At 41.1% G+C, this 27,577-nt stretch overlaps 1 protein-coding gene across 11 annotated transcripts in view; it reads right to left on the bottom strand.

Moving 5' to 3' along the window:
• Positions 1–27,577, bottom strand: part of EZH2 (enhancer of zeste 2 polycomb repressive complex 2 subunit) — a 64,739-nt gene that overhangs the window by 20,726 nt on the left and 16,436 nt on the right. For 3 of the 11 annotated variants that reach the window (XM_045087952.1, XM_045087947.1, XM_045087945.1), the window contains exons 2-6: positions 17,013–17,136; positions 16,280–16,408; positions 4,223–4,339; positions 1,273–1,393; positions 333–473 (exon numbers count right to left, since the gene is read on the bottom strand). In XM_045087952.1, the coding sequence (XP_044943887.1) occupies positions 333–473; positions 1,273–1,393; positions 4,223–4,339; positions 16,280–16,408; positions 17,013–17,129 (625 nt within the window). In that variant the 5' untranslated portion in view covers positions 17,130–17,136. Of the gene's footprint in view, positions 1–332; positions 474–1,272; positions 1,394–4,222; positions 4,340–7,698; positions 7,878–16,279; positions 16,409–17,012; positions 17,137–27,577 lie in introns of those variants that run through there. The other 8 variants (XM_045087946.1, XM_013045645.2, XM_045087949.1 and 5 more) reach the window with 6 other exon arrangements.

Genomic DNA, 27,577 nt, shown 5'->3' on the forward strand with positions numbered 1-27,577 from the left:
CGCGAACAGCCACCTTGCGGAACACGAGAGCGACTGGGACACTCACTACTTGCACATAGTCAGTGATCAACAGGTTATATCATAATGATGATTACGATGATCACCCAGCAAAATCCCCAAAACAGAGTACGCTCTTTCGTTAGCCAAAGGAAATAAAGATGCCTAACTATAGGATGAAATGTTACAAATGATATTCTCATTCTGATTCTATTACTATCAATATGCTAGTTCAGAAAAGGAAAAAGAGAAAGAAGGAATGAACATCTGTTTGTACTTTACTGTTTTTGAAAAACGCTGTCAGGGCTACACACAAGCCTAATACACAGACATACCATCTCTGTTCTCCTCTAGATCTTTCTGTTTCTCTTCTCTTTCATCGGGATCATCTCCATCATCATCATCGTCATCATCATTGTACTGACCAAGAGCATTCACCAACTCCACAAAAATTTCATCATTTATAAACCCACATTCTGAAATTCATCAAGTCAAATATCAGAAATACACAGAGGAAAGTGGTGATGACAAAAGTTTACATATGCCTTTTCTAACCTGGAAGAAACAGCCAGGACCTATTAATTAGCACGAGCACATTGTTAAAATGAGGTAGGAGATCATTTTTAAGATTGGCCTGAGGCAAAGTTAGGAGGAATTTAACTTCAACACCTGGCACCTTCTCTTTCATCACACCCTCCCCAAGTTTCCAGCGCCCGCTACTCGAACCTAATTCTCTAGAAACTAACTGTGGCCTCAGCCTCCTCCTAACAACTCTTCCCGAGAGAAGCGATGGCGATGATGTTACACATGCCGCCCTCCTGCTGGATGCTTCGCTGGGGTCTCCGGGATGGGACAGAAACCGTGGTGGCAGTGGCGGAAGTGTAGGTCCTGCGGCAGCTAAGTGGGGCGTCCTTCTGAGCATGGGGCCTTCTGGAGCCCACGCATCACACAAGCAGGGCCCTGACCCTAATTTACCGTGAAGGAATCTTAAAACCTACAAACATCCCAACAACTCTATTTAATTTACATTTTACTGGCCTCATAATTTATGTTATAACCAACTATGTATCATTTTCAAATAGCAAAAATGATTTTTCAATTTAAAAATAGTTAGGGATAACATTAAAATGTTTAGGTTTGAAAATAGGCCCAGGTCAGTCCAGCAAAAAACTTACTTTCAATATTAAAAATCTTTTTCATACCTCTACTTAAGAAATTAAAAGTATCTCTCAGTTCTTTGGCCTCTTTTTCCAAGGGAATAAACACAGGGCTCACCTCTATCCCCATGTACTTTTCCATCATAATTTTTTATTAGTTCTTCAATGAAAGTCCCATCCTGGTCTAAAACTTCATCCCCCATGTAAGGAATGTTATGTAAAACAGTTTCATCTTCCACCTAAAAATAAAAATATATTTTAAAAGCAGGCTTATCCTAAATATCAAAGTACTTTTTAAATCAATGTAATGTAAAATACGATTTTTTTCCTAAGTAGATGTCTCTACTCAGTTCTCCTGATCTAAACTAATAGACAACAAACTCTAAAATATAAAATAAAGAGCCCTCCCATCAACAAGGATTATCTCAGAAATCAAACTGTTTATAAGGAAAAAAATTAAGAAAAATACCCTATTCACCTAATCTGACATGTCATCAATCATTAAAACTTACCATTATTTTATGTTCCTCAAGAAAGGAAAAAGTAGTGCATATTACCACATGACCAATCAATCTGAAGATACACCCAGTGTCTTAGAATAGTTGTATCAAAACCACTTAAAATAGCCATAAAAAAGGATAACAACGTAAGGATTTCTAAACTTCATTTGATGATCGAGCTATTCAGACCTTCAATAAAAATCTAGGGGATGTAAAATAGAGTTTCATAAAGTTTATGCCAAAAGGATTTGCTCTTATACATAAAATAAGAACATTCTACAATTACATACAATATTTCAATGCTGATAGGAAAAAGATGCCTATCAAAATTGATCATTTGGGGGCACCTGTGTGGCTCAGATGGTTAAGCATCTGCCTTCAGCTCAGGTTATGATCTCAGGGTCCTGGGATCGAGCCCTGCATCAGGCTCCTTACTCAGCGGGAAGCCTGCTTCTCCCTCTCCCACTGCCCATGCTTGTGTTCCCTCGCTCGCTCTGTCTCTCTCTGTCAAATAAATAAATAAAATATGTATTTTTTTAAAAACTCATCATGCTAAGCAAGATGAGAGATGAGCTTATGGAGGTTCTGAAGACAACAGGAGACAAAAAAGGCACTACCTTAGCCGAGCGCGCCGATCTAAGAAAAGCTCGGGAGAACAGAGAACTGAAGCACACACGGGGCCGGCCGCAGACGTGCATGGGAGGGAGAGAATCTTCAGTGAAGGATAAAAAAGAGAGTAATGATAGATCAAGACTGGAAGGTTCTGGAGTCCATATTTGAAGAGACTTAAGCAAGGACAGGTCTGTCTTAAGAAGTCTTGGTTAAAAGGAGAAGCTGAGAAGGAAAATTCTGATAAACAGAGCAGACTGACTACGAGGAGAGGAGGACGCGGCAGCTGCGGCCAGGGTAGGAGCCTCAGGCGGGGCGCACGATCGACAGCGAAGAACACACGAGAAGGCCACGAGACACACAGGGGACCGTCACGTAGCAGCAGACGGGAAAAACGGAGAGAAGGGAAAAATCTCAACTAATCCCCAGGTAACAAATTTAGGACAATTGCAAAGTTCAGAGAGACAACAGAATCTTAGATGAACAAGGAAAAGGGAAATTGGGAGGGAAAGTGCATAAGGGATATAAAATTAAAATTGAGATTGTGACGCCCTGATCTATCCAGAACCAAACTTACAATTAAAGGGTCCAGTCTGCACAGCTCACTTTCACTAATCCCACTTAAACTAGGAATGTTAATTTTTCTGGATAAAAGCCAAAATTAAGTCACAACTGGCTATTTTGTCTTCCTAACTGTATGCTGTAAACTTTGCTCCTCAAAACATATCCTAATCATAATAAAGATAGTCCGCTTTATTTGCCTTGGTCAGTGACCAGCAAAACTCATGGATAATTCTAAACAGTATTAAACACTATAACCTTTCAGAATTTTAGTCTAAGAAAATGTGAAATCTCCCATAAGCTCTTGCAACAGAATTCTTAAACTAAATGTTTTTGCAAGAAGCCTTAAACATACGAGGCAATTATAGAAGAGTATCTGAAGTTTGTCTTTAATCACTCGCTATAAAATCTTTAAGTTACTGGGGCGCCTGGGTGGCTCAGTGGGTTAAGGCCTCTGCCTTTGACTTAGGGTCATGATCCCAGGGTCCTGGGATCGAGCCTCGCATTGCGCTCTCTGCTTGGCAGGGAGCCTGCTTCACTTCCTCTCTCTCTCTGCCTGCCTCTCTGCCTACCTGTAATCTCTGTCTGTCAAATAAATAAATAAAATCTTTAAAAAATAATAATATACAACTTTAAAAAAAAAAAAAGTCTCCATGTGTGCCTGGCTCAGTTGGTAGAGCACATGACTCCTGATCTCAGGGTTGTGAGTTCATGGAAGATGCTTTAAAAAAAAAAAAAAAATCCCTAAAGCAGGCTCATCAAGGACATCTACCAACACTTCTAGCTTATTTTACATATCAAGTAAGTAATAAAACTATGTATTTTTTACTTAACAACACAAGTCAAGAATGCGCACTCAAATTTCTCGTTTCACCTCCTTCATCCTACTTCTACAAAGAATTAAATACCAGCATTTTGTCACAAAAGCTATTAGGCCGGTTTTATCTGTGGAAATATGCTAAACTTTGTGTTTTATAAGTCCTGAGAATATTTCATAATGTACATTATCATTTAATAACATGCTGCCTAAAACCGTTTCAACAAAAGTTCTCAATTAATAAAACCTATATATCAGACTGAAATTACAGAATACTGACTGACCTTTTCAAGCGTAAGAACTATAAGCTTCATCTTTTAAACATATTTTTAATCCCAGGTAGGATTTCTGCTTAACACTCTTTCTTTAGAGAATATTTTAACTAGGAAAGACTAGAAAAAGAGCAACACCTTAAAGGTTTATTTAAAAATATATATCGGTTTAAAAAAAAAAATCACTGAGTGTTATCATTTCAATAACTTTTTTTACTTATATTATTTTTGATTCACCTTGACAAGAAAATTGTATTTTGTTTAAAATAAGTTATTATCAAGTAAGCAGATGACACATGATTTACATACCATAAAATTCTGCTGTAGGGGTGACCAAGAATACATTATGGGCACTGAAGCGACTGCATTCAGAGTCTTTAATGGGATGACTTGTGTTGGAAAATCCAAGTCACTGGTCACTGAACACTAGAACAGAAAAAATAAAATTGACTCATAAGAATTAAAAGACAACCTTAAGCTGTCAACATATTATAAAGGGACGCTGCCCACTTAGGTAATTTTGAAAAGGAAATTCCTTTAGCTAAGACAACAAGGTTCCTAACAACCATGAGGGATTCTCTCCTTGCTTTCTTTTACTTAAGGTGAAAAAAATGCTTCAGATTTCACAAATTTTCAAAAGCTTCCAAGAACCCTTCCCATACTTACCAATATCAACCAGAATCAAAAACTGTATGTGCTAGCCTCAGGTTAACTCACTATAAATTTCCTAGCTTGATGCTTAATTTCTTTTAGATCTCAACCACATGGAATAATATTATATATACCAAATATGCCTCTTAAATCTCACTTAGTAAGAATATGAAAACTGTTAGGTTCACCTTTCTCATCTTTATCCTCCCTTTTAAAAAGCCCAAGCATCATTTACTGATATTACCAGATGATAAACAAAAATGAAGGGTAGTAACAGATCTGAATTTCAATCACAACAAAAGAAGTTCATATCCATTCTGCAGAAGTATAATCTCTAAATTAATAGTAATAGCTAGCATTATTGAGCACTTTCTATGTGCGAGGCACTATTTTGAACACATTATATGTCTTATCATATTCTGTCCTCTTGACAACACTGTAAGATGAGGACTAATTCTTAGCCCCCATTTTACAGATGAGAAAACTCAGGTGAAAAAAAGGTAAGTAACTGGCCCAAAGTCATGCAGTGGATCGGGCTAAAATTTCATCCCAGAAAGAAAGCCTGACTCTGGAGCCTCAGCTCTTACCCACTACTCATACTGCCACAGATACCGTATTCTAGAATGTTTAAGTGCATCTACTCTCTTGAAATACCGTATTTCATCCAACCTGTGATGACCTCAATTTCAAGGCATTCCATTACTTTCTGTATCAGTGAGAAAATAATGTTGCCAGCCAAACTGTAACATAATGCTTTCTTATCACAGCAATTCTAAGATGCATCCGAGCTTCATATGTTAAAATGTTCAAAATTTTGCATCTTTGATTCTATGAAATACGGTAAAAATCTGTGCCCAAAGGACCACAGCACTTTCTATACTGTCTAGGAATCCAGCTTTTCTTAAAGAGGACCATTACCCAATCATAAGGCTTCCAAGAACCTGCTCAAAAATACCCTCGGACATATATTCATAAGCTACAATGAGTGAAAATAGAGTAAAAAGAAGAATTGAAGGAGTAAAATGAAACAAAAATAATATATATACACACACATAATTATTAAATGTCTGATTTTTATTGGAGAGGTCTTAAAAATAGCAGGACTAGATTTGGTGAAATTACAGTGAAAATCTTTGGCTTACAGGCCACACCTGGCCCTCAGCGTCTCATCAGGCCAGGGGGACAATCTTGCCATGGTCACAATCACTGCGGCACAAAACAGTTCCTTCCTGGTGGAAGTGAAGGTTTAAAGATAAGAGTAGTTAGAAAGAACTGTGACAGTGATTAATCCATTAATTTGCTTTCCAAAAGGGCCAAGATAAAGATAATAATACTAGAAAGCTCACAGCTCAAGTAAATGAGAAGGTGTGTACGGTCCACTAAAACTCCAGAGCCAGCATCCCTCCCTGTTCCGCGCTCTTGTCTCTGATTCGGTTCTTCATCCATCCGTCCAATGACCCAGTAATAGCAGTGAACATTTATTGAGCACGTACTATGTTGCAGGCACTGTGCTAAGTGCTTTGTAGACATCGTCTTAACCACTGGTTCTCTCAGCCTCCAGCGTCACAACCTCACAAATGAGGAGGAGACTGAGGTTCACAGAAGTTAAATAACTTGCCTAGTCAGAAAGGTAGGAAGTTACCAAGCCAGGATGGAAGCCTAAGTCTGATTTCAACACCCACGCACCTCATCTCTGTGCTGCGCCCCTGCCCTTGAGATGCTCATAGGGTCAGAGACCACGCACAGCTGCGCCCGGGCTGCTGCTGGCCAGACGCCCTCTCCCCAGGCCCTCCTCTTAGTCCTCTCACTACCAAGTCTCTTACTCTCACGTCACCCCCGCTCCTCCCCACCTAACTGCCTAGCTGTGGGGCCAGGGCTCCCCATTACTGAACCAAGTAGTATACTCTGTCCAGGGATTTTAAGTACAAAGTAACTGTAATTTCTTACCAAAAAAATTAGAGTTTGGGTTTTTTTTTTTCACACTTGGAGGGAAGTAAATTAATATTGTGGCTTTAATTCTGAAGATTAGCCTCCTTTAGAGGTTGGGGCAGGAAGGGGAGTGTGTTGCCTCTCCAACTCTGACTTACCCACCTGCGAACTTAACATCTGAACCCAAGGTCAGACTTAAGGCTAGACAGCTTACTATTCCTTTCAACTACCAGACAGGAGGGACTCTACTTCATCTGTTTGCTCTAAGGATGGAGAAAATGCTCTGGAGCTACTGAATGAGGTCCAGTGATTTTTACCCCTGAAGAGAAAGAACTTAGAGAAGCACAAAAATGAGACGGCAAAGGCTGCAGTGCTCAGTACGGCCTCCAACCCCGCACCTGTCAGACCCCAGCCTCTCAACCCTGAGACCCACCAGAGTCACCAAGGGGCCAGAAATCAGCTCTCTGAGGGCAAAAGCAGCTTAGACAGTGTGGTTTTATTTCTCTGTCTTGCAACGATACTCAGCACAGTGTCTCAAAAAAGAGTAGGCACTCAAAAAATGTTTCTGGAATGAACAGACTGCATTTGCTGATTTTGGTTAATGGAGGTTTCACTCCAATTTCTCTTGAATGCTAAGAGAGCATCTACTTAGAAAACTGAAGGCCTATACCCACCTCATTATCTACATAGTATCTCTAGAAACCTAAGCCATTCCTTAACTATTAACCTTAACTAATAACCATATTCCTTTCATTTATGAACTAATATTCAAATGCAAAAGCATTTGTTGGTAAAACAAGTTTGGGAATTCTTATTTATTGACTTAACAGGAAAATTACTCAAAAAATTCCAGTTACTTACCAGTAACTTTTTTTCTTTGAAAATGTATCATCCTTGACAGTTTATGTAATTAAGTCTCATATCACAATACTGAAAAGGATTTTGACCTCATGAGTCTCCAAAGCATTTTACCTGATCGGGCAAGTGTCCTGGGCTCAGGAACTCACTAGGAGACCTACATCAACAGATAAAATTCTCCAATTCTCATTCCTACTTGAGGATCACACAAGGAAGTCATTACAGGTGATTCATCATCAGTGGTAAAGAAGGAAAAAAAGCCTATTAGTTATCAAGGATGCTACATTTTCAGAGAAACACAGCTTACTGGTAAGTGACCGGGTTCCTCTGAGGATGGATAGACTTACATCAACCAGCTGGTACAATAGGCGACTGTGTGGCTGGACCACTGGGAGCTGGAGAGGGAAGTCAAGCCAAAAATAGTAGTTGTAGGAGTACACAACCAAACTGAGACTCTTGGCAGAAGGCTGGTTCCAAGTAAAAACTGTGTTATGGAAAATCGTAGAGGGAAGAGCAGGTGAATGGCCTGCAGGGAAGGGAAAGAAATTAACACACCTACTATGTGCCAAGCACTGTGCTAGAGATTTTACCAAAGTTAACTTCTTTAAAATCCACCACTACCCTAGGAGGTCGGTATGACTCCCCATTTTATAGTGGGACATCCCAAAGGAAATAGCCATGGCCATCTGGTCTCTGAACAATCTTTAACATCAGAAGGGTGAAGTCCAACTTCCATATAGTGGGGGGTAAAAATACAGTCAGTTAGCCAAGTTAAAAATATTCTTGGATACTGGTTGGTCCATTTAATTCATGCCAGAGACACAATGCACTGTTGATATTGTCTAATATCCTTCAGCCTTTCCAAGTAAAAACAATAAGGAACCATCTTACATCTAAGGCGTAAGGAAAGAAGGCACCAACTGCCACCCAAACGCTAAAGAAAAGCAGAGAATGATTTCTGAAACTGCCTCTATTCTTCAAAATCCCAGCAGAGAAAAAATAACACATCCAAATCTTAAGCTAGCCCTTCTGGTGAAAATGACAATGCATGTAATTTAATTTCTGACTGCTTTTATGCAGATAAGTCCTAAAGAAAAAAACCAGAATGAGTAAATATCAAGTTGGGATCAAAAGAAGCTAGACAGAATCAGTCCCTAACCAGGTCTCAGAGGCTGATTAGGAAAAGGAGTAGAAGACATGAGAGTTAAACAACAGGAAGAAAAATTTCTCATCAGATCATGACACAGACGTACTAATACAAGCAGCTGATCAAGGGCACCAGGGCTAAGGAATCAAAGAGTGGCTCATAACCAGATTCTCGATTATTTCCATTTTTGTTGTAAAGTATGTTATAGAGCCATCCCAGACTAGCAGGAAAACTCAACCTGCAACATAGGGCTCTTGCTTCTGAGCTCAAGTAAGCATCACAGAAAGACAAAATCCTCTAAGTGCCAGTTCTTATAGTTCTTTCCAGAAGAAACACACACACACACACGCATTTAACATAGAACACAGAACATTTGGAATGCAATTTCAGCAAGTGTAGACCCTTAAAACTCTTCCCTGCCTCCTAATTTCAAAAGGCTAATATCAAATGAAAGCAACCATAAATATATCAACCTATATAATAAGTGAATCTTATTAAACCCAATGCACAGAGAAAACCCAATGTAGTCTGGGGTCAGAAGGGGCTGTATTCAATCACTCTCCATAATCATAATCTACAAACGCCAGTTTTGCTAAAAGAACTGGAAACCAGAAACTGAACAAAAGCTCCGTACATACATTTTGGTCAAACTACAGAACACCCAAGTGGCATAGGACACAGCTAACCGGAGCCGAGCAAACACGAATACCTAATTCAAGAGTAGTCCTAGGAGTGGGAAATAAGATCATTTCTGCCCCCTGAAAAAATGAAAACAAAAGAAAGCAAAAACTAACATATGGGAGACCGAGTACTGTGAAGCCCCCCCCCCACCCCGCTTCCATAAGCCGCAGCAGCACACTCATCCAGAAGTTTCCGTGAGTGGACAGGGATGAAAGCTACAGGGCAGCAGTGGCGCAATTTCCAGAGAGAGCCGACACCGGCACCAGGCCTCCAAGGAGCACAAAGTCCGAGCTCAGGGGGTAGATCTGCTCAGGGGGTAGATCGGGGACCACCAATCAGGTCAGCCACGTGTCCTGACTCTTGCAGAAAAAAAAAATTTTTTTTTAAGATTATTTATTTATTTGACAGAGAGCACAAGCAGGGGGAACAGGAGAGGGAGAAGCAGGCTTCCCGCTAAGCAAGAAGGCCTATGCGGGGCTTGATCCCACAACCCCAGAACCCTGAGATCATGACCTGAGCCTAAGGCAGACGCTTAACCCACTGACACCCAGGCACCCCACAGAAAAGATTTATAACTGCTTCTTGACTGTTCACTATTTACTAAATAGCGCTGTAACAACTAGAAAGCTAAACAGAAAAATACTAAAAACCAAATCCTTACTCATTGTTTATACCAAAGGAAATTCCTGATAAGTGAAAACAACTAAACAGAAAGATGCAAAGGTAATTTATACAATCTTTACATTCTAAGCCTTTAGAAACAGAGAAATCAAAAGAAATTCTAATTTGACTATCTAAACATGTAAAACTTCTATAAATCAAAATATACCAGAAATAACATCAAAATGTGGGGAATGGGGGGGTAAGAATCTGTAAAACATGATTTAAAAATGAGTATTTAATAATATACAAAAGTCCTTAAAAATCCTAAGAAACAGTTCAACTTAATTTTAACAGATCCAACACCCTAACAGTTATTTATGAAATATAAACAACAGAAACTTGACCTCATTCAATAAGTAATATAAAGCAAACAAACTGGTAACTTTTTACCTATCACACTGACAAAGATCCAAAAGACCACTATTACGCGTTGGGAACGGAGATAAACAGACACTACACTACCATAAACAGCTGGTGGGGTATAGATGGAAAATCTTTCAGGAGAAAGCTATGGTGATACCCATAAAAATTTAAATATGCCTATATCCTCTTGACCATGTAATTTTATTTCTAGGGACTCCTCCTACAAAATCACTCAAGATGCAAAGATGTAGATGGAGGGTATAGACCGAAATACTAATTGCAAAAGTAAAAAAACTTAAAACCTAAATGTTCACACCTATTTAAGAATAGGACAATAAATGGTGGTATATTCACAGTATCAAACACTGCATTCTTAGAGACTGAGGACCTGGATGGAGGCTGCAGAAGTGATGGCCCAAAAGGCAGGGGTGGGGTGATGGGCAAAATGGGGGAGGGGAGTGAGACACAGTTTCCAGTAGGGAATGACTAATTCCCGGGAATAAAAAGCACAGCAGGGGTACCTGGGCAGCTCAGCTGACTGAGCGGCCGACTGTTGGCTTCAGCTCAGGTCACCATCACATGGTCATGGGCTCACGCCCCTTTGGGCTCTGCACTCAACAGAGAGTCTCCCTGAGATTCTCTCTCCCCTTCTCCCTCTGCACCCCCCCCCCACGCACTCTTGCGCATGCGCTCTCTCTCTCTCAAAAAAAATTAATTAATTTTTTAAAAAAGTAAAAGGCAGCCCAGGGAATACCATCAATAGTACTGACACAGGGTGTGGTGACAGACAGTGGCCCCACTCATGGTAGGCACAGCATGAGGAGCAGAGAAACTGAATCAGTAAGCCCTACACCTCAAACTAATGTAACAGGGTGCACATTTTTATCTGGGCAGTAACCTTTTGAGATATAATATATATTATCAATATGTTGTATGCACAAAAAGAGATTAGAAAGATTAAAAATCACAAGGGCTGGACTACAGAACTTTTGCCTTCTGTTTTATGTATTTCGGTGTAATGTGAATTCTTAAGAGTCATTTTGCAATGGCCTTTCAGTTAAAAAGAACGATTAAAGTTTCATTAACCACAGAGATATTCACATGACCTGGTATAAAACTGCCTCAATCAATAGAAGGTACTCATGAAATCTCTCCAACCCTCCCAAAATGGTACTCCAGTAATATTCTTTTATAAAATCTATTAAGATAAAGCAGAATCCTAAGCAGTAAATTTAAGTCAATCCATGTTATCCCAGAAGTTCTAGGTCTAATAAAATTTTATTTCTTCAGAGCAATAAACAATTTTTAACAATGCAGGCTAGACAAGCATTTCTTCTGGTTCCATCTGTTCTTAAAGTAGCTGTAAAACTTTGGTTCTGCATTTTGGGAAAAGAACTGATCTTTGTAGATCAGTGATCACTGATCTTGATCAATGAGCTCGATCTTTTTAGTCAAACAGTTGATTATCCGTGTATATAAAACACCAACTATATATGCAATGTTCTAGGAGAAAAACAGCAACTGAAAGCAACTTCTGCTGGTTTATTGGGTGCACAAAATACATATTTGACATTTTTGAAAAATTCACTTTCCAAATGTCAGATATAGAATCTGAAGTCTAAAAAATAAACTCAGACATCAGGTATATCATGTATATTTAATATAACAGTGATATACAAATGCAAACATCGTAAGTGACCCTTTTTTTTAAATGACCTCTTGGAAAAGCATAAAACACTTACAACATTAGTTCTTTTCAAAAAAAAAAAAAAAAAGAAAGAAAGAAAAGCCTCCTTATGTCATGTAAGAAACGTTCCATCTATTTCAGCCTTAAAAAAGCAAAGAGGAAGCTAAGGCCACAGTGATTTCTTAAAAAGTTGTATTGGTGGGAAGGACTGGCAGAGTTAACACAAAACTCAACTCTCCAAATAAATACTAATAAATGATTAAAGAAAGGCAAAGAGCTACAGTAAGCAACTTGGAAACTAGGTTCTTTGAAGCACCAAGAAAGGAAGGCTGTGTTCAGACCAAGAACCACCCATTTATTTCTAAAACGTGAGAAAAATGACCTTGCTCCCTGCCACATTTGCTCAGATGGCTCGTGAGCATCTAGACCTACTGGTTCTGCAATCCTGAAATTGACCAAGGAAAGAAAACAGTTGCATACTAAAAGTTGAGAGTGTATTTAAGAGCACTAAATTATACACAGGTTACACTATTGTATCATTCTTTCTTGGTAAATAGTAACAAAAATTTCTATTTACAATTAACTAAGGAAAGAGTATTATCAGTCAACAAATAATGCAATCAAGTGTCTACATGCAAATGAGACGCTATCCCTCTCCTTCAATAAAAATAGGGAGTCCAAACTGCAAAGGTATAAAAGAACTTACTTTCTGTTATTTTGATAGAAGCCTCTCCGACACTCCCACAAAAAATTTGCAAATATCAAATGACAGATGATGAACTCATAGTCATTTCAAATATTACTACGAGGATCAAACCTGCATGTATTAAAATGTTTTAATTCTTCATAAATGCGAGGACTATGATGTCTTTCTAAAGATGCCGCTGTGTTAGGCATCCTGAAGAAGCCCCACATTTCCATATACACTAAAAATGCTATTTTCATTAGTAAACAAGACACAAAATTCCTACAAGAACATTAAATTCTCCTGGGAATCTAGGAATGCATACTGGCAGGATATTTTTAAATTACTAAACCAATCTACCACTTGCCCAGAGGACAGACATCATTGGAGCGAGCCTCTCTTTCAATCATAATACACACAGGGGATAAAAATCTTGATACAAAGAATCAATGAAGGAAAGCATCATTTGGTTTTCAGCAAGAAATAGACAAAGGTACAAAAAGAAATGTACTCGTGAGAACTACAAGAGTAATTCCTCAACCAGTTTCTTCATTAAAACTGGAAAAACAGACACACTGAGGAACAGGACTACGAAGGTGAGAGGACTTGGAGAAGATAAAGTCTTTTACCGATAAGACAAAGTAATAAAAATCAACTCGAAGCAATGGTTTTTACAAACGACCACACACGCCGTCAATAAGGTGTTCGTCCCTTGGGCTGTGCTTACCACTTAGTGACATTTTTAAGGTGACTGTTCCTTGAAGAGATTAACTAAAGAGCAAAGGAAATAAATGTAAAACACACCGCCAGGTCTTCAAATATTCAGGAGTATTTTTAAAAAAGAAAAATATTGACACAGTCTGTATAAAAATTGTATGGGCAACACTGATTAGGTTCTGTAACCTCAAGACCAAAAAATAAGTACCCACAGATATCTGAGAAACACATGTTAAGAAAACGCGATACTGAAGAAGGGAAGCTCTCAGTTCAACTGCAGAGCTCCTTGATCTGAGGTCAGCGTCTACAGGGGCCGCTTCGTTACATCAGGGAGTGTGTGACTTTTGTCAGATGTTCTCCACTACAATAACCTAGATAAAAACCAGTCATTTTAAAACTGAGCACATCTACTTTACATGCACAGCAGGAACTACACTATAAGACTTCAGTGAAAAACTGAAAATTGTCGTTGAAAGATCCTCATGGCACAAAGGACTTAAACTGAAGACAGCGCTTCCAAAGGATCGGTTTATAAAAATAAGCAGTTAATTATAACAATGTTATAACAGCACTTCCCAACGTTGAAAGCCACAGACTTTAGGTGTTTGGACCAACACTGCAGTCTGAACTCCCGCCAAGCCTACTACTAGGAAAGTCTTTGCACAACACACTTTTATTTATCCTCCTGCTTCTGACCTACTTCGGACTCCAACTTTTAAAGCATATAAAAGAAATTGATGTACAGCTGGGAATGCTCAAACTGAAGAAAAATAAAATGGGATACAGTCTCATCTACAAAATAAGGAGATGAGACAGAGATCATTAAAGTCCTTTCAGTCCTAAAGTCTTACTATTTTTATTGTGAGAACACCAAAAAGCTTATCACAAACTGCATAAGCATTCAACTTCCTAAAGTCAGTGAGGATGGCTTTAAAGGGGTCTGGGAATGGGGGAAGTAAAAGATGAATCATCTGAGGCAGAATCAGCTATGAAGAGTAGCTCAGAAACTAACAGCCCTGAGCAGGTCAGAGGTCCAGGCAACAAAAACTGAGTTCCTGAGGCAGGGGCGATTTCCCTCCTTTCCCTCCTATTTTGTGAAAAAGGTTTTTCTCAACCTGCACGGGGCACTAAGTTTAGAAAGCAATTCTGTTTTATTACAATGCTATTTCTTCTTACAATTTCTCGCAAAAATTCACATTAAAAAGTTAGTATCTTTACATTCAATGATTTATCTCCATTTGACAGAACCAAAAGCAAAATTGAATTAGTAAATATTCACTTGAGTGAACTGTACTTAAAATTATATTATGAACAATTTAAGTTGTAAATAAACAATGAACTTTACTCATGTCCTAATGAGTCTGAGCCAAGTGTGCTCTCTGGGCCCGCATCAGATCACTGGAGCAAGTGAACTCATTAGCCTTCTAAGGCCCAGCATCCTCATCTCGGGGAAAAACAGGCCTAATTCAACTATCACAAAGATTGAAGGAGGTTCATGTGTGCAGAGTACCTAGCACATTACCAGAAATCATTACTGCTGTTAACTTTCACTTATAAATAGAAGATGGGCTTTTGGTGGCATTTTGAGTCAAAATGGGTGGCAAAAAGTGAGTGTTCCAAGTGTGCCTACTTAATTCTCCAAATCTCTAAGATCTAGTCCACCGGGAAGAACAAAGTTTCTTTGTCCTTTATCCTCAAAATTTCCAAAAGGTCACCAGACAAAACTTTCGAAAGAATGACTGATAAGCCCCATCCCTCTCCCTTTTGAGATCATACTGACTAGCCTAGAAACGAACCCCTTCCACCTTTGGTGTATTAAAGTCATTCACCTCTAACATGTAGGCCCTGACCTGTTCCAGATGATGCGGAAGGTGTCAGCAGTGTAGAATATACACTTCCACATCGGCAAGCCCAAGCTGTAAAGAGCTATCACCTGACAAAGTGAATAAAAGACTAAGCATCATTGCACGTCATGGGCCACCATGGAGACCACCAGAGCACGATCACGGTCATCACGAGGACCGCGCTTCGAAGACAGTACTGGCGAGTCTCTGAGGCCAGCGCGTCTCACGTGCTAGACAATTACTGCTTATTAACAATGTTTCGTTAAGTATCCCATCAAGTCTCACCGAAAATGCATTTTAGAATTGATCCCACTGTCTAGATGTTTCCTGTGTTTAGGCACTCAGAGAAACAACTAGCCACTGCACATTGTAACGTCAACTCCCAATCACTCTTCCTTCTTGTTTGGGCGCCCATTCCAGTAGCACTCCACCTCCCACGCCGTGTTTTCCTGTACAGACAGGTACTTGCACTGCTTCGCTTTACCCAAAACCCTATTGATTGGTTCGATACTGTTTGTCAGCTTCTGACATTGTCTTTTTTTTTTTTTTTAAATAGGCTCCACACCCAGCAATACATTTATTGCCTTCTTTTGGAAACGGATTTAAGATCTACTGCCTTCCTTCAGAAAAATTCTATTAAAAAGGACTTCTGATCTCTCAACAGCAAATTTAAAAATTCTTAGAGAGCCTTAGAATTTAAACAAAATAATTCAAATAATAAATAACTTCCTTAGTCCATGAATATGAATGGAAAAAAAAAACATTTCTTATGGCATAGCTAATTCGTATTAAGGGGCAGAAAAAAAAGACAATTGTGAGTCAGAATGCCTTGCTCTAAACAGTGATCTGATGAGACCATTAAAGAGTATTTAACTTACGGGTTTTTTAATCAACAATCCTATAAAAATCTACACACCACCTACCTGGTAACTGAAAACATATGCTGAACACTATAGCTCTCTTATAAGGAAAAACTCCTGGTGTTACCTAAGGCAACCATTAACAGTTACCCATGAAAAAGAAAGAGCAATAAAAAGATGGACATCCTGAGGTGAACGACTTCCTATCAGTAACCAACCAACATTGCAACAGCAAAAACCAGAATGCACCGATAATTACTACAGTGCGTGAGTTAACCAACCTCCCTGGTCCCGCGCAATGAGCTCACAGAAGTCAGGATGTGCACAGGTTGTATCCTTCGCTGTTTCCATTCTTGGTTTAAGATTTCCGTCCTTTCCAAAATTTTCTGACGATTGGAACTAAACATACTCTTTAAAAAAAAATGAAGGAGAGGAGAAGAGAAATTGTTCATTGTTAGAAAATTCGTAGTATCTCTAACACAGGTTAAAATCTAGTGATTTCTCAAAAATTTCAGGAGAATTCCTTCAAACACATACAGATTTTACACTAAACTGCAGTTTCCCACATTCGAGTAACACAAGAGCACCGCACGCATTACCCTATTAAGAGTGGGCGGGGACAGAAAGTCATTCCATCCTCTCTTTGCTAACAGCTTATAAAAACAAAATCACAATGACTTTAGAAACATAAAACCCTGAGACACATCCCTTTATATTTGGGTCCCGAATCTGCCCAAGCAACACAAAGGATACACTAAAAAGATAGTGATTTTCGAAGCACAGTGACCGGCCATTAGATCACAGTCTTCCCATTCTCAATGCTGTGCCTGGGCCCATCGTCATGTTAATTAGACAGATCAGGGCCCTGGGCTCCCCAGCCTTCATTTATCTTACTATAAATATGACCTTGGCTGAAAATGGACCCTTGCGAATTGGAACTTATCTTTTGGGGTGGGGTGGGGGTGGGGGGCGATCCTTAACCGTGGGTGCACTTCCCAGAAGAGAGAGCTGTACCTTCACTTCGTCAGCCCGCCTGAACCGCTTGAGCTGCCGCAGCCGCATGTACTCAGATTTTACACGCTTGCGCCAACAAACCGGTCCCTTCTCAGATTTCTTCCCAGTCTGGCCCATGATTACTCTAAAAGCAATGGTTTCATATTAAAATCACTAATCTAACCAGCCTGCATATGATCACTTGTGTTTCCATCCCCAGCAAACTAACAATCAACCAAACAGTACAGGACGCTGGTGACACGTGCGAGGGGTGCTCACTCGGGCCACAGGTTACGGCCTTAGAACAGCTCGTTCGCGTGTAAGTTTTGATTGAACCCAGCTTTTAAAGGATATTTTTATTGACCAAGGTTCTCCACCCCTAAGAAGCAGCCGTCTTCCAGAAATGGGATCCTGTTACAGAAACAAAGCATACCACGACAAGCTAGTTTTTAGTATAGGAGATCCACACTGCCAAAGGGAAAAAAATGTAGACAAGTTACTCTACATCTTTCATCGTTAAGTCAGCAGGTTACAGGCATAAATGAATAACATGACTGAAAAAGAAAAATTTACATACAGCACTACAACTAAAAAATACACAGTACAATGTACAACAAACATACAAAGGAAAGCCACCGCCTGCACACACTTTTAACTGTGCTTCTCGCCGGAAACACCGAGAAAAGTCTGTACTTCTGCCTCTTGTGCCACCTTTACTCACATGAGGGGTTTCTCCGCTAGCAACCAAAACCATAGCAAATGCCAAGTAAATTCTTCAGTCTTACCTTCAGCTGCAGGATCTAGGAACCAATTACATTTAAATGTAGGGAAAGCCTCTAGTCCCGCAGGTGCCTAAGTCGTAACGCAGAGTCCCCATTTTAAGTGTAAACAAATGTCCTCTTCTAGAACATCTGCTTCTCAGAGTATTAAAATCGTTACTTGTGCCCTCAAAATATTAAGACATTTCTCTGTCAGACGTGCAAAGGTGCCACATCAAGGATGTTTAAATTATCTAAGAGCAAAGGATAGTTTTAAATAAAAGGGAAGGGGGAGATGGATGTTCTGGAAAGAGCTGCTGCCCAGCACAGGGGTTCAGACGGGGCCGCAGTTCAGTCTCGGCACAAGAGAGGAGGGTAGCTGCTCTCACCACACTGCGGATGAAGCAAAGTAAAGGAATTCAAGAATCACTTAAGAGAAAACTGGGTGATGACTTAAATATGGGAGTGGATGATGTTCCGGCTTGAACGGCCGGTAAGGCAGTAGGGCTTCATTGACCCGACCACGTAAAACCCTCGAGCGCAAAGAAATCGCAAAGAGACGAGATTCAGAGAAGACAGCCGCAAGGTCCGTGGGTAATTCTCGGTCAGAAAACCCAGCCACCAAGAGCCGCAAGGATTCTTCAGGCTGAAAGCGGAGCACGGTAAGCACAGGATATCCCACTCCCAGGAACCCAGCCCTGAATACACAAAGATAAATGACACAGAACTTGCCCTTGTGGAGCTCAGGTCCCACCTACCAAGGCTGAAAAGAAGACAAGACAGTAGGAGATCTACAGGAAAAAGTCCGGGGGAGGGGATGGCAGGAAAGGTGACAACTCAACCCTCAATGTCGAGCTGGACTTCGAAAGGCCAGGAAAGAACAGAAGGGACCCTAAGGTCTGAGCAGGGGACAGCTGGATATGGGGCTCTGCAGGCCAGGAGGTCCGGCTGGCAGACCCCATTAACGAAGATGGCCAAGAAACCAGCTGAAGACCCCAAATGACAAGCACTGAGGGAACGAGAAGAATGAAGAGATTTCAGAACTTGGGCGAGTAAGTCTGCTGGTCGAGGCTGCAGAGATAACTGAAGAGGTTGGGACCTTGCTTTTGGCAGCAAAGGAAATAATCCAGAGACCCAGATTCGGGCAGATGACCCGATCTCTGAAGCAAAGCACAAAGTGAGGAAGACAGAAGACGGTGAGGCAGGCCAAAAAGACACCGACATTGGGGTGGGGGGGTGGGGTGGGAGGCTTTATTGAAGAAGTAACTGTGGTAATCCTTTGCTTTCATATCTGCTAGTTAATATCAGTTGAGCTCAAGTAATTCTATGCAAATTAATTTCAGAATGCAGCACTTCAAAGGCCTAGGAACTAGAAGGGAAAGCCATCAGATACAAAGGGCTTATCTTGCTTCATGAGCTCACAGACTAATCACCACGAGTCCATCCGCTGCCTCGACTAATGCCTGGTCCTCGGAGGCAGCACCCCTGCCTGCACCTGACAAAACTGGGCACAGGACCCCGGCACTAACCTGCCACCAACGTGAGATGCAGTGGTACCACAGCCCGTTTCTTCGAGGTGCACGGCTTCTGGGCTGGGGAACAGGCATTGTTCCGTCGTTTAGCATTTCGTGGCTTCACACTAGAACCCTCCTTGTGCAAGAGCCTGGTGTCCCTTCCATGGTGTTCCTGCCACTAGTGACAACCTCTCTGATGAAGTGGGTCACAATGAAAGTTTCTCTGACCAAAGGTATGACAATACGAGCTACAGGATCCACAACAGAACATTTAAAATTGATTCTGGAACGAACCGCTGTAAGACAGCACATACAGAAAGATTCCCATGTCCAGAAATTCCACACGCTCTCCCATGAAAGGAGTATGTGAGTGAGGGTGTGAAGCTACAGGACGAGCTGGTAAACACGCACAACAGAGAGAAAATAAGAGAAATTATGGTGATTCACTCATGGGAAATTATCCCAAACACAGGATCATGACACCTCCGAATAACACCTATGAAATCAAGCTAAAAGTGAGCGGACTGTTCTTTGAACACACAGGGCTGGTCGACTAAAAAGTAATAAAAAGTAATAAAATTTAAGGCACCACTTAGAAGAATGTTTTATGTTAAACCCCTCCCACTATCCTAGCATTTACAACATATTAAAATCCTATTTTCATGTTTTTGTTTGTTTGGTTTTTTTAAAGATTTTATTTATTTATTTGTTTGTTTGTTTGTTTTATTATTTTATTTACTTATTTATTTTATTTTATTTATTTATTTATTTATTTATCTCTCCCTGTCAAATAAATAAATAAAATCACAAGTAGGCAGAGTCAGGCAGAGAGAGAGGGAAGCAGGCTCCCTGCTGAGCAAAGAGCCCGATGCAGGGCTCGATTCCAGGACACTGAGATCATGACCCGAGCCGAAGGCAGTGGCTTAATCCACTAAGCCACCCAGGCGCCCCTATTTTCCTGTTTTTCACCCCAATTCATCCTCACTGTAAGTTCTTCGGCAGCAAGAACCATTCTTACTCATTTGTAAAATCTCCGAGCCTGGCTGTGTGCCTGGCAAATACGTTTTTTTTCTTTTTTGAGAGAGAGAGAGCGAGAGAGAGAATGGTGCCCGTTCACACGAGGGGGAGGGGAGGGTAGATGGGGACAGAGAAGCAGGCTCCCTGCTAGACAGAGAGCCCGATGCGGGGCTCGATCCCAGGACCCTGAGATCATGATCTGAGCCGAAGGCAGACACTTAACCGACAGAGCCACCCAGGTACCCCCAGCAAATACATTCTAATATAAACAAAAACAAAACATGTCTACAAAAGTACACCAATGGTGAACTGCTCACAAAGTCTAGATGTGCCACAAGGTATGAAAAGGAAGGGTGGGGCCTCCCCTGCGTGGGCAAGGAAAAGGAGGGAAAGGTACTCCACGACCAAGAAACCTCCAAGGAGAGGAGTCTCAGGGACGATTCAGACCCCATGGCCAGATGCCCTACCGATCAACAGATCCTGAATACAAAACCTGGAGCTTCTGGTATTTCTTTTTACTAAGAAGTACTCCAGGGATAATATCAGTACCTCCCCACTGGTTGCAAACACCAAACACACAGACCCACCCAGTTCTGAGCCGGCTGGAGCCTCCAAGTGCCAGCCAGCCCCTTCCCCTTCCCAGGGCACGACCACCTCGAATCAGGTCTTCTGACCGCTTTCCACCATACCACAGCCCAGCAAGTATTAAGATTAAGTTCCAAACATTCATATATTAGCAGAAAGAAACCTGTATTAAAATAATGTGCCAGTAAATGGATGAGGATTGGGGCGCCTGGGTGTCTTAGTCAGTTAAATATTTGACTCTTGGTTTCGGCTCAGGTCATGATCTCACAGTCGTGGGATCCAGCTCCACGTCTGGCTCTGGTCTCAGTGTGGAGCCAGCTTCAGATTATCTCTCTCCCTCTCTGTCCTACTCACTCTCTCTTGAATATATAAAATACTTAAAAATTAATTATTTAGGGGCACCTGGGTGGCTCAGTGGGTTAGGCCTCTGCCTTCGGCTCAGGTCATGATCTCGGGGTCCTGGGATCGAGCCCCACATCAGGTTCTCTGCTCGGCGGGGAGCCTGCTTCCCCCTTTCCCTCTGCCTGCCTCTCTGCCTACCTGTGATCTCTGTCAAATAAATAAAATCTTTTTTAAAAAACATTAATTAACTAACTTTAAAAATGGATGAGGATTTGTGAATACCTCCAATTTTTATATTTCTCATTCAAAAGATTTGTTTAGTTTCATAGGTAAATTGGCACTGGTAGGATTTTTACCCAAGATGTGAAAAGGACTTCTCTTACTCAAAACAGAATACCTCTTAGTCGTTAAAATAAGACTCTACCCACATACAGTAAAACCAAAACAACAGGTTTTCTTTAATTTAAAAGACAAACCAGATTATGGCAGGAAACCATCAAAACCTTCATACAATGCAGTAAAACCTTAAAAAACCTTAAAAAAATTAAAGGAAAATTACATCTACAGTCTATTTTATGAATCAAAACAAACTCCCATAACCTGAGCAGGAGGCCCTCGTAAGCCAGCTTTGCCCAATGGAGCGGACATGGGGTCATCTGTATCCCCCCGCATCAGCTCGCCTTCTCCAGAAACTTCCCACCAACCTTTCTCTGAGGACAACCAGCTACCTGGCGCCTAAGCCCACGGCTCCCTGCCGACCGCCACCAGTACACACTGGATACGTGACCAGACTGGTCTGATCACAGGGACAATCTCCTGGCTCCCTGCAGCCTGCGGACAAGAATGCTCGCTCTTTCTCACTTAGATTCCAAGCTGGATATACATTGCCCAAACAGTTGCTGGAAGCCAACTCGCAAACATGAGACAAGAGCCTGCAAAAGGAAAAACACCCAAAGCCAAGAAACAGACTCTAATCACCTCACCGAGCCCTGAATCAGGTGTGTTTGCCAAACCCAACTCTAGAACTTCAGTTACATGAGTCAAGAAAATCCTTTTTTCCTTTTAAACCAGTTTGGATTAGGTTTCCTTGCCACATGAAATACAGAGGGACTGAGATACATTCTGGTACTGGGATTACATGTGCAACACCGTCTGAATTAAGAGATGTGTTCTGGTGACCACTTCCTCGCTGCCACATCGAGGGCATCACCAGAGGGACCAGAAACAACAGTGCGGCTCTGCTGCCCACCTGGTAAGGTGCCTCCTCCACCCTCTCAGGCCTAGACAGCCCCAGGGATGTGCCAGGACCCAAGTCTCCGCCTCTCAGGGGACCGGGACACAAAGCCCAAAGAACCAGCTGTCTTCTCTCTCAGGTCCAACCTGTGAACGGCCTTTACCTGAGGGGGCAACCCTGCCCCTCCTTCCTCGGGGACCAATGACAAGGAATTTAAAAAGTTCCCTAGGCACTTTAGTCCCTTTGATGCCTTTCTTTAAAGGTTCTTCATTCCCAAATGATTCGCTGAATCAAGGCACTAGCCATCTATTTAGTCTTGCTGAGTTTTGTTACTACTTGTTTTATGGAAACTAAATAATAAAGTGCGTGTACTACTTATCCTCCCTAACTAAATTAACAGCATTGCCTCTGACTCTTTACTACCAGACTCAATAAGGTCAAATCCAAACCTAACAAAACTTGAGTAGTACGACTGCAATATTCTGGATGTCCTTCCCCAACAAAAACATCTTTCTACTTCACACTGAGCCTGCCATTAAACTGCCGACTTTGAAAAACTGCCCGTCTTCAATGGTGTTTATGTTTAAAATGCTTTGAGGGCAGGTGTTCGTCTCATTTAACAATTTCATTTTTTTTTTCTTAAGTTGAGCTCTGTGCCCAGTGTGGGGCTCGAACTCATGACCCTGAGATCAAATTTCATGTTCTACTGACTGAGCTAGCCAGCCACCCAATTTTTTTAAAATATTTATTTATTTATTTTAGAGAGGGAGGGGGAAGAATCCTCAAGCAGTAGCCCCACCAATCACGGAGCACAGAGCCCGAGGAGGGGCTCAATCCCAGGACCTTGAGATCATGACCTGAGCCAAACTCTAAAACTGGCCCCTTAACCAACTGAGCCACCCAGGCAAGTTAAAATCCATTGCTTTAATAAACTCAAAAATAAATGAACAGTGATTAACATTTGTAAATAAGAATAAAAAAAGAGAGAGAGAGAATTTAGAGAGGTATATAAATGTTACCCTTGGTAAGAGATAAAAAGTAATTACCTGAGAAGCAGATCTTATGCCTAAGGGGAAATAAAGACAATGCGGCCTGTGAAAAGGAAGACGGAGGGGTGGGCCAGTCCTACTGCGCTGGCCCAGGCGATCGCTCAAGTGTTAGGTCTACATGGAATCTGAGGCCGGACTATGGTCTAGCTCAGCCAAAACTGGAACCATCTGAGTACCAAGGAAGTCACAATGGTACTGTATTATAACCAGATTAACAAAGTAAGTATCCATGAGTCCATGATGTAAGTAAGTGATTAATAAGTAAACGGGGAGAGAAGGGACAAATCTTCCTTACAGGGAACTCCAAATAGTAATAAAATGTGTATGCTTCTCTAACCTGAGAGGTCGAGCTCAGGTCGCGTCCAGGGGCTGGACCGTCATTCACTTCCACAGCAGAGTCTGGCATGGGAAACAGTAATATCCCAGCAGAGAAGCCTAGAAGGCACCACCCTCGCCCCAAATGATTATGGACAAAAGATCAGGGACAAGCCATGTTGCCGTCATGTACCCTGCAACGTGACGTGAAAAGCAGCACATTTCAGCTCTGTGGAATTCTTCCCCCCAACCTCCTAACCCATAACCTCAGTCTAAGTGCACCAACACATCAGATAAACCCGAACTGAAGGACATGTCTACAAAACACCTGACCAATATTCCTCAAAACTACCAAGAGCTCATGAAAACAAGGAGAGCCTGAAGAACCGTCACAGATCTGAGGCCTAAGGAGACAACTCAATGCGGTGCGGCACCTGACCTGGATGCTGGGACAGAAAAAGGACATCAGTAGAAAAACTGGTAAAATCTAAATAAAATCTCTAGTTTAATTAACAGTAACATACTGATTGATGTTGGTGTCTACGTTTTAACAAATGTATTAGGGTTACAGAAATCTAAATTTATTCCAAAATAAAGTTTAAAAAAGAGAGAGAGAATTAAGTTACACAACAACCCAATATAAAAACATTCACTTTTTAGGGACGCCTGGGTGGCTCAGTGGGTTAAAGCCTCTGCCTTCGGCTCAGGTCATGATCTCAGGGTCCTGGGATCGAGTCCCACATCGGGCTCTCTGCTCAGCAGGGAGCCTGCTTCCCTCTCTCTCTCTCTGCCTGCCTCTCCATCTACTTGTGATTTCTCTCTGTCAAATAAATAAATAAAATCTTTAAAAAAAAAAAAAAACATTCACTTTTTAAAAAAAAATTTTTTAAGACGTTGTCAGAGAGAGAGAGAGAAAGCAAAAGCAGGGGGAGCAGCAAAGCAGGCAGAGGAGAAGCAGGCTCCTCACTGAACAAAGAGCCCCATGCAGGACTCGATCCCAGGGCTCTGGGATCATCACCTAAACCAAAGGTAGATGCTTAACTGACTGAGCCACCCAGGCGTCCCAAAACATTAACTTTTTTTTTTAAGATTTTATTTATTTATTTGACAGACAGAGATCACAAGTAGGCAGAGAGGCAGGCAGAGAGAGAGGAGGAAGCAGGCTCCCCGCTGAGCAGAGAGCCCAATGCAGGGCTCGATCCCAGGACTCTGGGATCATGACCTGAGCCAAAGGCAGAGGCTTTAACCCACTGAGCCACCCAGGCGCCCCATTCAAAACATTAACTTTTAAAATGACATCCACTTTGGGGGAGCCTGGCTGGCTCCACTGGTAGAACATACGACTCCCAATCTCAGGGTTATGGTTGAGCCCCAAATTGAGTGTAGAGATCAGTTAAGAACAAAATCTTTGGGGTACCTGGTGGCTCAGTGGGTTAAAGCCTCTGTCTTCAGCTCGGGTCATGATCTCAGGGTCCTGGGATCGAGCCCCGCATCGGGGTCTCTGCTGGACAGGGAGCCTGCTTCCCCCTCTCTCTCTGCCTGCCTCTTTGCCTACTTGTGATCTCTGTCAAATAAATAAATAAAACCTTTAAAAAAATTTTTTTAAAAAACAAAATCTTTAAATAAATAAATTTTATAAAATAAATTAATAAGAGGACATCTACTTTTAAAAATGTAAACAAAAACATGTCAAGAATGTGAAAATGCGAGAGAAAATGTTAAGGTGGGGAAGGGAACACACTGATGATTAGAGCTATTTAAAAACATCAGTTTAAGGGGTGCCTGGGTGGAACAGTTGGTTAAGTGGCTCTTGGTTTCCGCTCAGGTTGTGACCTCAGGGTTATGAGATCGAGGCCCAGTCGGGTTCCATACTCAGTCCTGAGTCTGCTTAAGACTCCCTTTCCCCCGCCCCTCCCCAACCCAACACATGTGCTTGCTTTCTCTAAAACAAATAAATCTTTTCTTAAAAAAGTGAAAAAGAGCAGGCAGTAACTAAGGCAGTTGGTACTTACAAACCTTAACTTCAAACAAAATTGAGGAGAAAAGTCCCACATATAATTGTACTATTTTAAAACTGAGATAACATTACACTTGAACAATTTAAAAGGAGAAAAAAAAAAAAACTCCACAAAAGCTTTAAGATGGTGTCTACTTAAAAAGATAATGCACATTTAGGCTACATTAATAGAAATACAGAATCTATACCAAGGAAAGTAACTGTGCCCTGATTTCACATGCAATGATCACAAGAACCAACAGGATTCCGTACAACTCAAGTCTAGTTCAGCCGTGTTTAAGACGGTCAGAGAAACGTCTCTTTGCTCCAGCTGGAAAGACAGCATCAAGCACATTACACAGAAAAGAACATCTGAGTTTAGACTCTGAACAGAGAAAAGCGTTAATCTACATTCACTCATTCAACACCTGTTTAGTGAACATCGAACACACAGAAGCTGAAGACTTAGCAGTAAATAAAACAAGACAAAAGTCTGTAACCCCAGAGAACTTAAAATCTACTTGGATGGAAATGATCGAAAACAAAGTAAAATGTTTAGTACGCAAGACAGTGCTAAGTGCTAAGAAAGAAACCAAACAGGTAAGCACAGTAAGGCAGGGATGGTAAGTTCCCGAACAAAGGCACCTGTGCTGGGGGCACTCAGCCCCCCGTGTGTGTTGCGAAGTCAAGGGGATACAGAGATCCCACCAACCAGCAAACCCAGTAGTAAAATATGCAGCACAATATTTTATAGTAAAGATTCCAAGACAATGGGATTAAATATCCATCCAACGTAGATCTCACCACACCACACGATGCTCCAGTGATCAATGCAGCATGACAGGAGAATCCGCTGGCATTAAAACTGGCAGTCAAGGACTGCTAGGTGCTGCCGTTCAGGTTAACTACGGCGTCTGATTATCCCGAAGGTCAGCATGCTGTTTTATAAAATATATTTATGCAAATATCCATTAGCTGGGTAGTAGTATTGAGTCAAAATAAAGAAACAGATGTGTTATAAAACTGGTCCTGCGGCTACGGCATTCTGTTACAAGCTCTTCCGCTGGAAACTCAGCTTTAACCAAAGAGCATCGTTAAATACGTGTTACTGATAGGACCAGTGTTTAATGTGTACCTCTGCTCTGGTTTTACCGTAAGAAGATTGTACATTTTCAGGGAACATACAAATAAAATTAAAGTCAAGTCAACCCTCGGATTCTATTCAACACTCAAGTTTGAAAAACATATTAGGAAAAACTGGAGCCCTGAAGTCATTCAGGAACAAAGTGAGAGAGGCTCTGACTGGGTTGACGGCAATGTGAATGAAGAAAAAAGATACCAAGAGCTATTCTAAAATTAAAAGCCCAAAATTAAACCCCCCCCCAAAAAAATTAAATTAAAAATCCAGATGCACTTATATAAAGAGGGGAAAAAAAGATCAAAAGAGGAAGAATCTAGAACTTAGGATGCAAACTGAGACGCTAATTCCTCACATGGCCATTCCTAGCCCAGACAAGCAGAATGATGGGCAGTTACAGGAAACACAACATTCTTCTCAAACCTCTGGTCTCAGGACCTCTTTAGTTTATCTGGGCTATAACTATGGCTATTTAACACCTCAGAAATTATAACCTGAAAAATTTTTGAAACATAACTCATTTAAAAATAGTAATAGCAAACCTATTACATGTTAATAGAAGTAACACATTTTAATTTAAAACTATTTTCCTTTCAAGAAAAAAAATCAGTGAGTGGTATTGTTTTATATTTTTGCCA

This window comes from Mustela putorius, unplaced genomic scaffold, assembly GCF_011764305.1.
Source record: "Mustela putorius furo isolate JIRA1106 unplaced genomic scaffold, ASM1176430v1.1 tig00001680_pilon_pilon_pilon, whole genome shotgun sequence".
NCBI classification, from domain to species: domain Eukaryota; kingdom Metazoa; phylum Chordata; class Mammalia; order Carnivora; family Mustelidae; genus Mustela; species Mustela putorius.